The sequence below is a fragment of the Macrobrachium nipponense genome, chromosome 15, assembly GCF_015104395.2.
Source record: "Macrobrachium nipponense isolate FS-2020 chromosome 15, ASM1510439v2, whole genome shotgun sequence".
Classification (NCBI taxonomy): domain Eukaryota; kingdom Metazoa; phylum Arthropoda; class Malacostraca; order Decapoda; family Palaemonidae; genus Macrobrachium; species Macrobrachium nipponense.
Genome location: NC_087208.1, coordinates 77,639,662 through 77,653,311, shown reverse-complemented (window position 1 = coordinate 77,653,311; position 13,650 = coordinate 77,639,662). Strand labels below are relative to the sequence as shown.

The 13,650-nt window shown below is 33.4% G+C and overlaps 1 protein-coding gene across 3 annotated transcripts in view; it reads left to right on the top strand.

Annotated features, from left to right (window-relative positions):
* Positions 1-2,105: 2,105 nt before the first annotated feature.
* Positions 2,106-13,650, top strand: part of LOC135195081 (glycine receptor subunit beta-type 4-like) — a 706,022-nt gene continuing 694,477 nt past the window's right edge. For 2 of the 3 annotated variants that reach the window (XM_064221460.1, XM_064221458.1), the window contains exons 1-2: positions 2,138-2,174; positions 3,257-3,744. In XM_064221460.1, coding sequence (XP_064077530.1) covers positions 3,590-3,744 — 155 coding nt within the window. In that variant the 5' untranslated portion in view covers positions 2,138-2,174; positions 3,257-3,589. Of the gene's footprint in view, positions 2,175-3,256; positions 3,745-13,650 lie in introns of all 3 variants that reach the window. The other variant, XM_064221459.1, reaches the window with a different exon arrangement.

The following is a 13,650-nucleotide window of genomic DNA, read 5'->3' as shown; positions in this document are numbered from 1 at the left end:
GATTATCTATATATATATATAGCTTAAAATCACAGTATATGCACGTGACTTCATAAATAAGCGAATCCCACAGGAAAATGATAGTCAGAAATCCAAGCGCTTTCGTCTTTACTCAGACATTGTCAAGGAGCTAATGAAGTACAATTGGAGAGAAAGGTCTCAGGTACAAAACAAGATCAAGAATACCAGATGGTTAATTATCAACAGAGTAAAAATTAAAAGATAATCCAGGATTATCGGATATCACACGGTTACAAACTTAAACAGATTTGACCCTAACCGAAATTACAAAGTATCTTGACAGTCCAAAACATGTAAAACTGAATATATTCAATTTTGTTGTTGCGTACTAATTATCTACAACTTTTTTTCATTATGAATGCATCAAGTTTAAATAAATCCAGACTTAAATTTAGAACATTTCTATTATTTGACTTGATAAAACAAGATTCAATGATATTCCTTTTAACTGTCATTACATGGGACTAAGGCTCTTGCTTGACTCCAGTTAATAGGATGGTCTAAATCTCTCATATGTGCGCATAATGCATTCGATATTTGCCCAGTTCTCACAGAATACTGATGCTGTTTGAGACGTTGTGAAAGAGATTTACCGGTTTGTCCGTAATAGACTTTATCACACTTTTTGCAAGGAATTTCCTACATGCAGCCTGGAAGATCTTTAGGAGAATTTTTGATTACTAAACTCTTCACATTAATATTACTGAAAACAACATTTATGTTAAAAAGCTTTAAAATTCTAGGAATATCTAAAAACCTTTCAACATAGGGTAATTTTAGAATGTTATGCTTACTAAATTCAATTTTGTCACTAGTTGAATAAAATATTTTTCTAGCTCTTTTCCATGCCACATTTACAAAAGTCCTTGGGTATTTAAGTTTCAATGCAATATCATAAATAGTGTTAATTTCAGCGTCAATATATATATATATATATATATATATATATATATATATATATATATATATATATATATATATATATATATCATATATATATATATATATATATATATATATATAATATATATATATACACACTCTACGAATAATAGTATAGAAGTTAGTGTGTTCGGATATCCGGATCAAAACGGTACCCGGTTAAAAATCATCCCCTATAAAATCTACATATATGGTCCGACTTTGGTTCAATTCGGTTCAGTGGTTTCGTCATCTATAGCAAACATACACGGGTACCATTTTGATCCTGATATCCGGCCATGATAACTTCTTTATTATTATTCGTAGAGATGATTGTAAGGATGGTTTTAACCGGGTGACGTTTTGATCCGAATATCCGGCCGGATGTTTAATATTAGTTGTTGAGAGAAAACGAAAACATGATTCTGATGCAACTTTTCAGGAGGGTTCCAAATATGCCCTTGCATTTCTTCTACGATGAAAAAGAACTATGAGATTACGGTGCAAATATATATATCTATATATATATATATATATATATATTATATATATATATATATATATATATATATATATATATATCCTCACGAGGATAGCTAAGATAAAATGTTGCAAGAGCCTCTGCCTTGTACATACCTGAAAGGCCGAAACAATGAAAGGGAAAGAACGGCAATCTAACTTGGTAGTAACTGCTGTCAAAGAAAATAAAGAACGCGAGCAAAAGGGATAAAACCTAGAAATAAAAAAAAAATTAAGCAAAATTCTTGAGGAATGTAGTCGCTATAATGTGATGAAACTGTTTACCCTCTAACAAAAGAAATGACCAAAAACGCAAGCATGGAGTGAACGCAAATGCCTTGTAGACAGTATCGCAAAGCTTAAGGAGAAAGCAAACAAGAGGCCAAGTTGATCATGTGGAGGAAATTGCACTGAGAAAAGATTAAAGCGGCTGAGGGGCAGGTGACAGAGGTATCAAATGCTTGAATGAAATATAGAAGATCGCTAGTTTCAAGGGGAGAGAGAGAGAGAGAGAGAGACGTGGAGAGGATAACAGAGGTGCAGCGGAGGAGATAGAGATAGAGAGAGAGAGAGAAGAGAGAGAGAGAGAGAGAGAGCTGCGCCACAGCCGATAACCTCGACCACACTCGGTACCAGCAACACATCACCCATCCAAGGCAGCCTCAGTTACTGTCCTCGCTTCGAGGGGACAACACAGTCCGGGAGAGTCCGTGGTTAGACGATCTTGCATCCAAACACACGATCTTTGACACCGACAGATAAAAGAGAAAAAAAAAACAAACGCTGTGTTTTGCTTTGACGAGAGAGTTGTGCTCTGCGATCCCAGATCAGTTCCTTAGAATGCGTCCACGGTACAATTTCCACTCTTGAGATTATTTATACCATAAAATCAACATTCTCACAACACACTGGTTACAGTATGGTACCGTTCTATGAAAATCCAAATAATCCTCGACATTAATACATAACATCTCCCCCGTTCCTGACAAGAAATTTAACCTGAAAGACACGTGTTACTAAACAGCAAATACTCATGAAACAGTGGTTTGGCGAAATATAGAAAACACAAATTCGAGTGACATTATAGAAGTAATCAACAGGCTAGAGCAATGCCCACCAGCATCCACCTTAAAACCTCACCTGCAGGAATTTGCTTTATAAACCGTTTTTCTTATTTTGTCTCTTTCTGTTTCACTGCCACATGCTAGAACATCCCTTGATACTTCAGTAGATTCACATCATATACTTCTCACCTGCGCTTAGACATTTCTTATTCTTCTTAGTTTGATATCCTTAACTTAAGGTTTATGTATTTTGCTTTGTTCTTGAGTTAAGGTTTATACAGTAGATGTTAGTATTGCATAGGATAAACATCTGTCTTCGTAAGCAAACATAAAGTTGTTACCAGATATCACTTTCAAATTTATTACTGTTTGGTTAACTTTATTAATTGTTTTCATGAATTCCACCTAAAACATATATTTTTCATGTATATAAGAAAGACTATATCTTTTTCACATTCAATAAAGGCTTCTTAATCCATAAATTAATGATTATTTATTATGAAGAAAATTAATATTTCTTATATTTAAACATAAATCTTTATGATTTAAAGCATATAAATAAACTAAGTTTTGTCTCATAGTCGAGTATACATAGATTTTCATGCATGCAGTTAGAAAACGAGCATGCAAACGTGCAATTTAAGTTTGTGTATATTAAATTCAAAACAGTTTTTAAACATGTATGGGCACTTTGTATGCTAAAGTCATCCGACTTTACTTATTCTATTTAGCAAAATTAAAAAATACATTGCCAAAAGATTTCAGTGGCGACCCCTCTGATTTAACAGCGCATTTTATGATGAATGAAAAGCCCAATATCAGGTACGAGACTTCAAAGTGTGAACCATAAAAAGGCAGACCTGACCAAGGCCAAAGAAAACTCAAAAAAACCTTAGGAGGTGAAATTAAGAGAGCCGGAGAGCACAGACGAAATTCAGTATCGACTTGAAAGTTCAGAAGTAAGAGAAAATATAAAAGCGAGATAGATACATCGAGAGCGAGAGGAGAAGGAGAGGGAGAGCGAGGTGGGGGAGAGGAGAGGAAGGAGCTTTGTGGAGATTAAGATGGGTCTTTTTCGTGTCCCTCGGGAGAGTCTCAGCCTCCAAAGGAAGAAGAGACACGACATGTCCCGCCAGGAAGGGATGACGAGCAGCAGCAAGCTGCAGGTGGTAGGAATGCTGCTCCTTCTGGCGGTGTTGGCCTCGACACTGTCCTCTGGGTAAGTCAGTTTTGTCTTGCTTTTTCTGCCTCCTTCCATTCCCAAATCCCGTCATCGTTTCTTCTTCCTCTTCTTCTTCATTGGGTGACTTTAAGTGTGACTTTCTAAGTCGCTCTCGTTTAGAGGTGCTTCGTGCAACTCGAAAGTAAATGTCCAGTGCTACTTTGTGTAACTTGAATTTAAATGTTGTTCTTGTTTAGCTACTTTCTGCCTGTTGCTTAACTATATTTTGTACAATTTACCTTAAAATGGAACTACTTAATCATACTTTGCGCTATTTTATTCTGAATACTTTTTTTAAGCTAAATTCTTGAGTTGTATAAGTAGATTTGCTAATTCTTGAGTTGTATAAGAATATTTTATCTATTTTTTTTTCTAACCAAAAATGTGTATAGGCTTAAAGTTCTGCCTTTTTTTAACTCCGTTTAAGATGCTTCGTAGCAAACTCGAAGAGGTAAATTGTTCCAGAGTTGATCAGCTGTTGTTGTGTTAACGCTTGAATTAAATGTGCGTTCTTGTTGAGGCATATATTGATAAATATTTAATCTGCAAAATGAGGAATGTAATGCGTACTTAATCATAACTTATGCGCGAAAATATTTTATAATTTAGCTGGAATACTTTTTAATTTTTGAATTGCACTAGAATTCTTGACGTTGATAAGATAATTTGCCGAAGATTCCTTGACTGGAATTATTAAGAAGAATTTGTGTGTAATCTGCTAATTATTTTAACTAAATCTGTCTTAAAGTAATAGTGTATAAGCTTAAAATTCTGTCTTTTTTAAACATAAATTTATAATTTTCCTAAAGCTGTGGTCTTTCTACCACACCTGTTATTTCACCAAAAATATTGCCTTTTTAACCGTACCCGGTGTAACTGAGTTAAAGTGATAACATTTTTAAAACAGGGATTCTTTTGTAAATATTGCTCCCGTTGCAATTTACGCGATTAAAATTAAAATTTTCTATTCTGAAATATGTGCAATGAATATTTAATTTTAATGATTTTCGGAATGCTTATGGGTAATTGCACTTTAAATGTCACCGTTCTTAGCTATACGATCTGTAATATAAATTGCTCTTGTTCAGCCATACTCAATAACATTCAAGTTTAAATGTTACTTCTATCTATTCTAATTTGCATCATTTGACTGCCAGATGTGTATATAATGACAATGTAATACCAAGGCACTTCTATATGCTGCTATGGAATTATTTTATACACATACATACATGTATATATACTTAAATACGTATATGCACTCACACACAATATATATATATATATTATATATATATATATATATATATATATATATATATTATATATATATATGGACTGATAGATAGATAGGTAGATTTACAGTGATAAAAAACACTGAAGTCAGAATATGTACATAATGACACGGAATAAGTATAAGATTAACTGCAGAAGAACTTGTAGCTTTATAAAACATATTCAAGACCAAACAAGTTGTAAAATAATACATCTAAAAACTTATTATTTTTTAGTAAAATCTACATTCGCTGCTATAACATGATCATAACGAAATGCCAGAATATATATATAATATATATATATATATATATATAGAAAATATATATATATTATAATATATATTATATAATTATATAAACATATATTTATTTATTTGTGTGTGAGTACACTTGTGTAAAATACATACACACTGATGGCAATATATTCTAATGCGCGTTATCATTGAATTGTAAAAATAAGGACATGCAAGATACCACATACATACATACCAAGCAGATATACATAGTATACATATTATATATATATATTATATATATATGTAATATTGTATAGATTATAATTACTATTTATAATTTAATAATTATATCTATTATATTATCGAATTTGAAAATAATTTAAAAGTCTGGGAGACATGATGATTTGTAATAAGAATTTATTAAAAAAGTTTTGGTGTGGTTGACTATAAGGGCGTCAAAAAATTTTTAATCAAGAATATATTCATTAGTTTGGCAGTCCACCATTTTTGTGAATAAGCTGTAAATATCGTAGCCTTATAGCTGAGGGCAAAATTGTTTACATTTACGTCATCTCATCACTATGATCATAAACATAAATCATCATGTCTCCCAGATCATTGATTGATTTTCAAATTCGATTTTACCACGAGTAGTCTTAAATAAGGGGATATTTTCCATTTGCTTCACACTGAAATGAAAAACCATGAACTTGGTAATTACGTGACTGAATTTCAAATCAACATTGAGAACTTCCACCATAAGCTGTGTCTGTAACTTATGCAGATCTTATAAAGTGTGGGGGGGGGGGGGGGTGTGGGGGGGGGGGGGGAGCAATATCATCAGCCTATTCGATGAGATTAGGACTTCAAAGGCGGCAGCAGAAACCAACCTTCATTTAGGATTTATTTAAACGAAAAGCTCTTCACTACACATTCCTAATAACAAGCTTATTGTCATTCTTCCTCTGAGGAACTTAATTTTTTTTTCTCATTGATTGGAAACAAGACCTACATTCTCCATTAACTAAATCAAACGTATATGAACAGTTAGAAGGCAGTATTTGAATATTTTGCGCATAAGAATTAATATTAAAGAAAACTTAATTTCACGTCTGTCGCTGAGTGCTACAGGAGTTTTTGTTCAGTCTAAAATACAATGTGCAATCAATTACAGGAGGACTGACAGCGGCATAGGAGGTTCTTAATTATCTGAGCTCGATATGTCTCCGAATTTTTCTTTAACAATAGGAGCAATTACTCCTCCTAACATCCACTGTGCGATGTGACTAAGCATAACAAACTAAGTAACAGCATAAGAAGAAACTGACTGAAAATATCGTGATCCATGGTCAGAATAACAGTCATTACATCTTAAACCCGATTTATTGATTGTAATATTTTTATCTATGTCATGCATATTGAATCTCGGTGCATCTAATCCTATCTCTTTTACCGAAAAATGAACTACTGAATTTCATAATCATAACTTCTGTTTTCATGTTTAACGAATTCTGATCAATATTCAAAATGCGAAAACTGAAAACAAATGTCAGCAGCGTTTCCACTGTTAACTAATCGGTGATGATATATTCCTTTTTGCATGTCCACCCTCCTTCAATTAGATTATGCAACATCTTCTTTTTGTGATCGCTTTCACGATCTTTACATTTCTTTAGACAAAATTCCTAAACCAAGGCCCAGAAGGTTTCATGTTCTCAACCACAGAACAAATTTGAGGTTTCCCTTTCCTTTTCCAAATACGAAACTCTTCTCCTGCGTTACCAGGAGCATGATTACCTCACCATTCCAACCACAAGCTTTTTTTCAATGATAATATATCTATATATATATATATATTATAATGATAATATATATATATATATATATATATATCATATATAATTATATATATATATATATACACAATATATAACACACACATATATATATATATATATATATATATATATATATATATATATATATATGCATAGTATTGTATGTATGTATGCATGTATGTACATATATGTGTCTATGCGTTTATTTGTCTCTTTAAGTTTGTGCATAATATATATATATATATATATATATATATATATATATATATATATATATATAACGAACACAAATATATATGAATATTATGTGTGTGTTTGTCTGATTTACATTAATTTGCATTTACTTGACAACTTGATACCTGCTAATGTAATCATTATTGGTAATATATCTATTACACGGTCAGTTATGCTACCACGGATTTTTCACAAGCTCTACTAAACGAAAAAGTGATTAAAATATTGTGTATGATCATTTTAATTGCTGTTATTACTCATACTCGTGATAAGCGACCCAAAATATTGCACTATATACAGTTTGAAGTAAAAATCCAAATTCGCAATATTACGTCACGTCCTTAAGTCAGCACTTGTTTTATGGTGCTCATAGAAGCGCTTTTCTTTCAATCAAGTCTAATTATAAACAAATGGATGGCTAACTTTAAAAAAATGGCGGAATATATCCTGTTATCCATCAGGTTTAAAAGGCCGAATGTGTAACATGTTCCTTCGATAAACAAAATAGCGAATAATATTTTCACGAGAAAGGAGGAGCGTTCTACATCTCATAGCAAATGAAGAACGCTATCGCCAGCTGAAGGGGAGGGAAGGCGAACGAATCCTAATCAAGTGTGAAAGGAGTGATCTTCAACCATTCAGAGAGAATAAAGAACTCGATCAACGGTCTGGGGCGGGAGTGCAGCCAAATATTATATTTGTTTTCGTCCCGAAAGGAATAGAATCACCAGTCTGTATAGGAAATACTAGAGATATTAAGCTGCCCAAAGGAACCAGGATATGTTCCCAGTTTCTGATGAAAAGAAATACTCATCAATTCTGGGGATAATTACAATTTTTAAGCTGTGCTCGAAGGGAGAGTTCATTTCAAGATTTCCTAGAGAGAAATATTTCCCGAGAATTATTTGAACGAGTCTTCATGCAGAAGAAAGTGTCAAACTTTCGAAGCGAAATGTTTACTGCGCGTGTCTTTTCGAGAATGAAATCATCTTGTTTTCAGGGGAACTTTTTTTCTTTAAGTCTCCATGGAGGCGGCCATGTCAGGATTATTGAATATAAACTTTCCTAGAGCACTGCATGTCTTCAAGTTTAATAAAATGCAATAATAAACAAGTCCTTATAAATCTTTTCTTTCAGCTTAAAGTCATTTATCTGGACCGTTCAAGTTTACAGGAAGAAGAATGTTTTCCCAGTTTTGTCATGAGTATGTTGTCACTGGTTATTTATTCTTTTTATACGAAAACTGGATTTCTTCTTTTCTTTCCATATAAAACCATGATTTTTTTCCACCAGCAAGAAACATTCACCACGAAAAACTGGAATGACATAAATCGCTTGGAAATTATCTACTCGATCTTGTTTAAATTCTTTATTGTTACCTAGTTCCTCTAGGAAGTAAAATGTATTTAATATCTCAAAGAAAGGAATTATATTTATTAACAACAAAGCGAAAAAATGGATTATTTAGCTTACTGACCAGTGTGGAGGTTCATTTGTCTTAGTAACAAGGAAAAGTACTTTCTCCCTTGACACTCTATGTAAGTATTCACTAAATCTTTACAAGAGATACCCTCACGGTAAAAGTCCTCTACGTCTTCAAAGAAAGGAATATCTAAATCCTATGGCCGGTGTTTGCTCAAGCTTCAGCGAAGATCAAAATCAGAATTCCAGCTTTCTTGGAGATCCATAAGCCATTGTACTTAGCAATAGATTTATCTCCTTGTGAGTAACAGCAAAATACATTAAATATCTCATCGTTTCATGTGTATTTTATGCACTCGGATTCTAAGTTATAAATAAAAAGTCCTCTGTTCTTTCTTGAGGTCTACAATAACGATGAAACGTATGCAGCAACAACAAAAACGAATATAATAATAATAATAATAATAATAATAATAATAATAATAATAATAATAATAATAATAATAATAATAATAATAATAATGAGGAAACATAGGCAAACCAAATAACAATTGAAATAATAATAACTACCAATAATTAATAATAATAAAATCATATCGCATACAGCAGAACTACTTTATATGCATATACGAAAAAAAGAAAGACCTTTGTTTATTTATTTATTTTTTAACAATTCCGAATGTATTTTAGAACTCGTGGATGTATGCATGAATAAATGCAAGCACAAACGTACCTTACAACCCAGACTGTCAAAATAAAAAGCTGTTGGCGGAATAAATTTCTGTTACATTTATTTCTGTTTATATAACAGAGCAGCGTTTTCGTGCACCGTAAAAAATCAACTGCTAAAAATGATTAAACTTTAAACTGAAAAGTAATGACAACTGCAGATATCCAATATTTCTGTCGCACTGCATTTTTGTTTTCAGCCAATTTACAATTATTTTACTGTTAGAGCAATTTCGCGATTAAGCATTCAGAGCTATGTAAACATTTCTAGTATTCAGATGTTCAATGCACGGAAACGTGATCATATTCAGGTGACTCAGGCCTTTAACCTATTATCTTTCTTGATATGTTCCGCCCATGTCTTCCAAGGATAGTTAATTTATTCTTTCCACAGGGATAAATGATTATAAAACTAAGTTGGATTTATAGTTCAAACCAGGAATAATCATCAGCCTTTGAAAATTTGACTGAAGATCTTTTACTCGTGACCTTCTCCCCTAATCTGCATGAATTTCACTTAAGAATAGGAAGAAAATTCGAATGAATTTAACGTTGAACATTTGAGGATCCTGTGATTAAGCATTTGCTCTTTTTCACAGAATTCTACTTAGAGAAAAACAGAGAAGAAAATTTCGATCCAAATGCACCTGCTGAAGATCGAGAATTTGAAAGTTTAAGCCTCATCTGCTTAAAATTCAGCTAAGGAAAAAGGAGAATTATGTGGAAGTTTACTTTTGACCATAAATATCTGTTCTGTCAACATAAGATACAACTGAAGCTGAAAAAAGAAGGAAATTTAGATTTGATTTAGCTTTGGCTGGGGATCTAGGACTTCCATATTTTCTGACTTCATCAACAAATAGGAGAATGGACGTTAAATTCGGTTGAAGGCCCAACTGCAGTATGGGATCAAGTCAGCTTCAAAGTATTGATAAGACACCGTAACAGCAACGACCGAGGGCAGATCGGGTCATTTAAAATCCCAATTTTGAACCTCCTATCAGGAACCAATGGAAGACAATGGTGATAGTTTATGATAATGACGATCATATTAATTTTGCTTCTATGTAAACAGAAAATACAATTTTTATTTTTACTTATTACACCTCTGTCATGAACTCACTATTTTCAGCACTGCCTATCAACTAAGAAGGGTTCTTTGTTAATGAAAGCGATGGCAGAAGAACCAAATTCCAGCATCTATGTAAATCGCTCTGATGATCTTGATAGTTATGATCAAATTATTACTGTTATTGTCATCATTATCATCACCGTATACAAGACACGTGAATATAACTGGCATTTATCCATTATTGCTGTATCTGTTCAATTTCTCAGATACTTCTTATTACTGATGCTCCAGCATTCGAGGCATTATGAGATAACCCGAACTTCAAAGATATTTAGGGGTCAACTCATGAATCAATGATAATAAATTGTAAATAAACTCCAACAGATCTTGGTCTGCTGAAGTAGGTGGCGAGGTTTTCGTGCGGCTCCCAAAGACATCATCAAGTCTAATACTACTTGAATGTCACGAACACTTACTTCTCGTGCTCTGAAATCTGGGTATCTAAACGATGACGGGTCTCACTCACACACGCAAATAGGATGAGCAAAAAAAAAGTGTACCACCTCCATTTGGCATATTTCGTTATTGGATGATATTAATTAAAATATTTATCTGTGGCGGTTGGTTTCATGCTCTATGATGTATACAATTGAAAAAAGTATAGTAACTAGACAGAAATCATTACTGTTTTACACAAATCGTGTGTAAATGTGTGGTATCAGTAAAATTCAAAAGACCAAATAAGTTCCAAAGTCTTTCAAATGTATTTTAAAGCATTGCATTAAGCATCTGTCATACTGAGCTTGCAACAAAACTGTAAGAAAAGTGTCAGTCAATTCTTTCCGGTTTGTAGTCATCGAAATATTTATGGATCAAATAGAGAATATATTCGAGCATATCAAAATTTTTTCCCAGAGATATAAGAAGTGAAATAACTGTTAATTTATTCTTTAATTACATACATGAAATGAGTACATGTAAAGATAATTTGGAAATATCTACAGACATTAGTCGCTGAACACTCAAACAGAAGTTCGATATTCAAATGGATAGTCAATGACAATACGAATGTAATTCACTGCACGTATGTGGCAGCGGAAATGGTCGAGCTACCAATAAAAACAGAAAAGCATGCAAATGTAATTCCCAATAACCGAAGTGAATGTGGTGATAGGATATAACAGTGTACACATTGAGAGTTGCTGAACTGTAAACAAACATGGATTTTAAAAGGGAAAAAGACAACACAGGCATTGGACATAAAATAACACAGCTAGTCTTGGTAATTGAAAACGGCTGGCAGTGTATTTTTTACACATATTTCTGCATCCAAGAAATTGTCCGTAAAAACAAGAAGGAGAAAAGACATTTTTACTGGCTGGTGTTGGCGCAGACGAGATCCAAGAGTTATAATAATGGAGAGAGAGAGAGAGAGAGAGAGGAGAGAGAGAGAATATCATTGTATTCTTGTATGACTTACGCCTGTTATTTTTCTCTCTCTCTCTCTCTCTCTCTCTCTCTCTCTCTCTCTCTCTCTCTCTGTAGGTCATGGTAAGCCTGACACGTTTTAAGAAAGCTAATTCTGAGTAGAGATAGCTATTACTATGTTGTGATTCAAGTGTGCTACCATGATGAGAGAGAGAGAGAGAGAGAGAGAGAGAGAGAGAGAGAGAGAGAGAGAGATTTCTATACTTCTGTCAAAATAACAAATGATTAGTTTTGAGGGGTGGCCCTCTGGTAGGCTATACGTCCGCTGCGCAAGAAGGAAAGCGGAAGTTTGTGTCTGAAGGAAAAGCTTCCTAGATGACTTTGACCTCAAAGTTGAGAATATTAACGGCCGGAAGTTTCATCTCCTGCCGAAATCCGTCTTGAAATATGATGACCACCTGTGGGTGAGAAACTTCCACGAAGACTATTAAGTCGATGTTTTCTACTATTGATCATGACCGAGATGCCAGGAGGTGCCAAGATTATGAGAAATATAGCTATATGAGAGAGAGAGAGAGAGAGAGAGAGAGAGAGAGAGAGAGAGAGAGAGAGAGAGAGAGAGAGAGAGAGAGAGAGAGAGAGCACTTATCGCAAGACGAGCTAACATTACAGCAGTCTTTAAACATGACATTTTTCTGAAAACTTGGGGAAAATGAAAAGAAGACATATGAAAAGTTTTAGGTTTGGATGTGACTCCAATAAACGTATCCCAATCATAGACACCACAAAACTTCTTATAAGTATGGAATCAGTATAGACTGCCATTGCATTATACCAAAAACTACAATAGTATAAGGACAAAAATAAGGATAAAACTTGTAAATCACAAGCAGGTGGAAGACTACAAAGTTAAAGAAGAAAATAAACAATATTTAATATATCCTGGCGCAAAGTTACTTCTTATCCCTGTGTTCTTTTGTAATTTTTGTTATGAAACACATTACTCTGCCCTTTTGCAATTACTTTACCAATACGTTAAACTTATCAGGAAGGTCATTAACCAGCAATGACTCTACAATATTTTATCTGATGCAATAATCTCTCAATGGGAAAAATTTTTTTAGAGAAATCATTTAAATTCGCATTACGAGCTTGAAACATTTTCTAATTTAATGAAAATCAAAAGGGTATTACGGCCTGCATTTCCTAGAATAAATTACTCGAATCATCTCATGTATTTCCTGATGTAAGCTGCATATAAATTTGGTAACGTTAAAGGAACTTTTAAGATTTAGTTTGGCCCTTTTTTTTTATAGGAGAGTGGTAGCATAACAAGCAAGACAGTGCCCAAGCCTAAGCAAAATATCTGAGAGAAGCAAAGTGTGCCACCTAATGAATGAAAGAAACGGTAGACTTATATAGTATATACTTTAACCGGGGACTTATCTTAATGAGTCTTCACGGTAGCTACAAGGTCGAAGAGAATCTTCGTTCCATCAAATTTTTATAAAACGACTCGAGTATCTGTGTCGATGTGCATGGCTGCTGAGCCATCGCAAGACGTCATACACCACCGCCTTAATTAAGCCTGATGGAGGCCGTATAGCATGTTCTCACAGTTCGAGGTGTCTTAGAACTTTTTTTTTTTTTTTTTTTTTTTTTTTTTT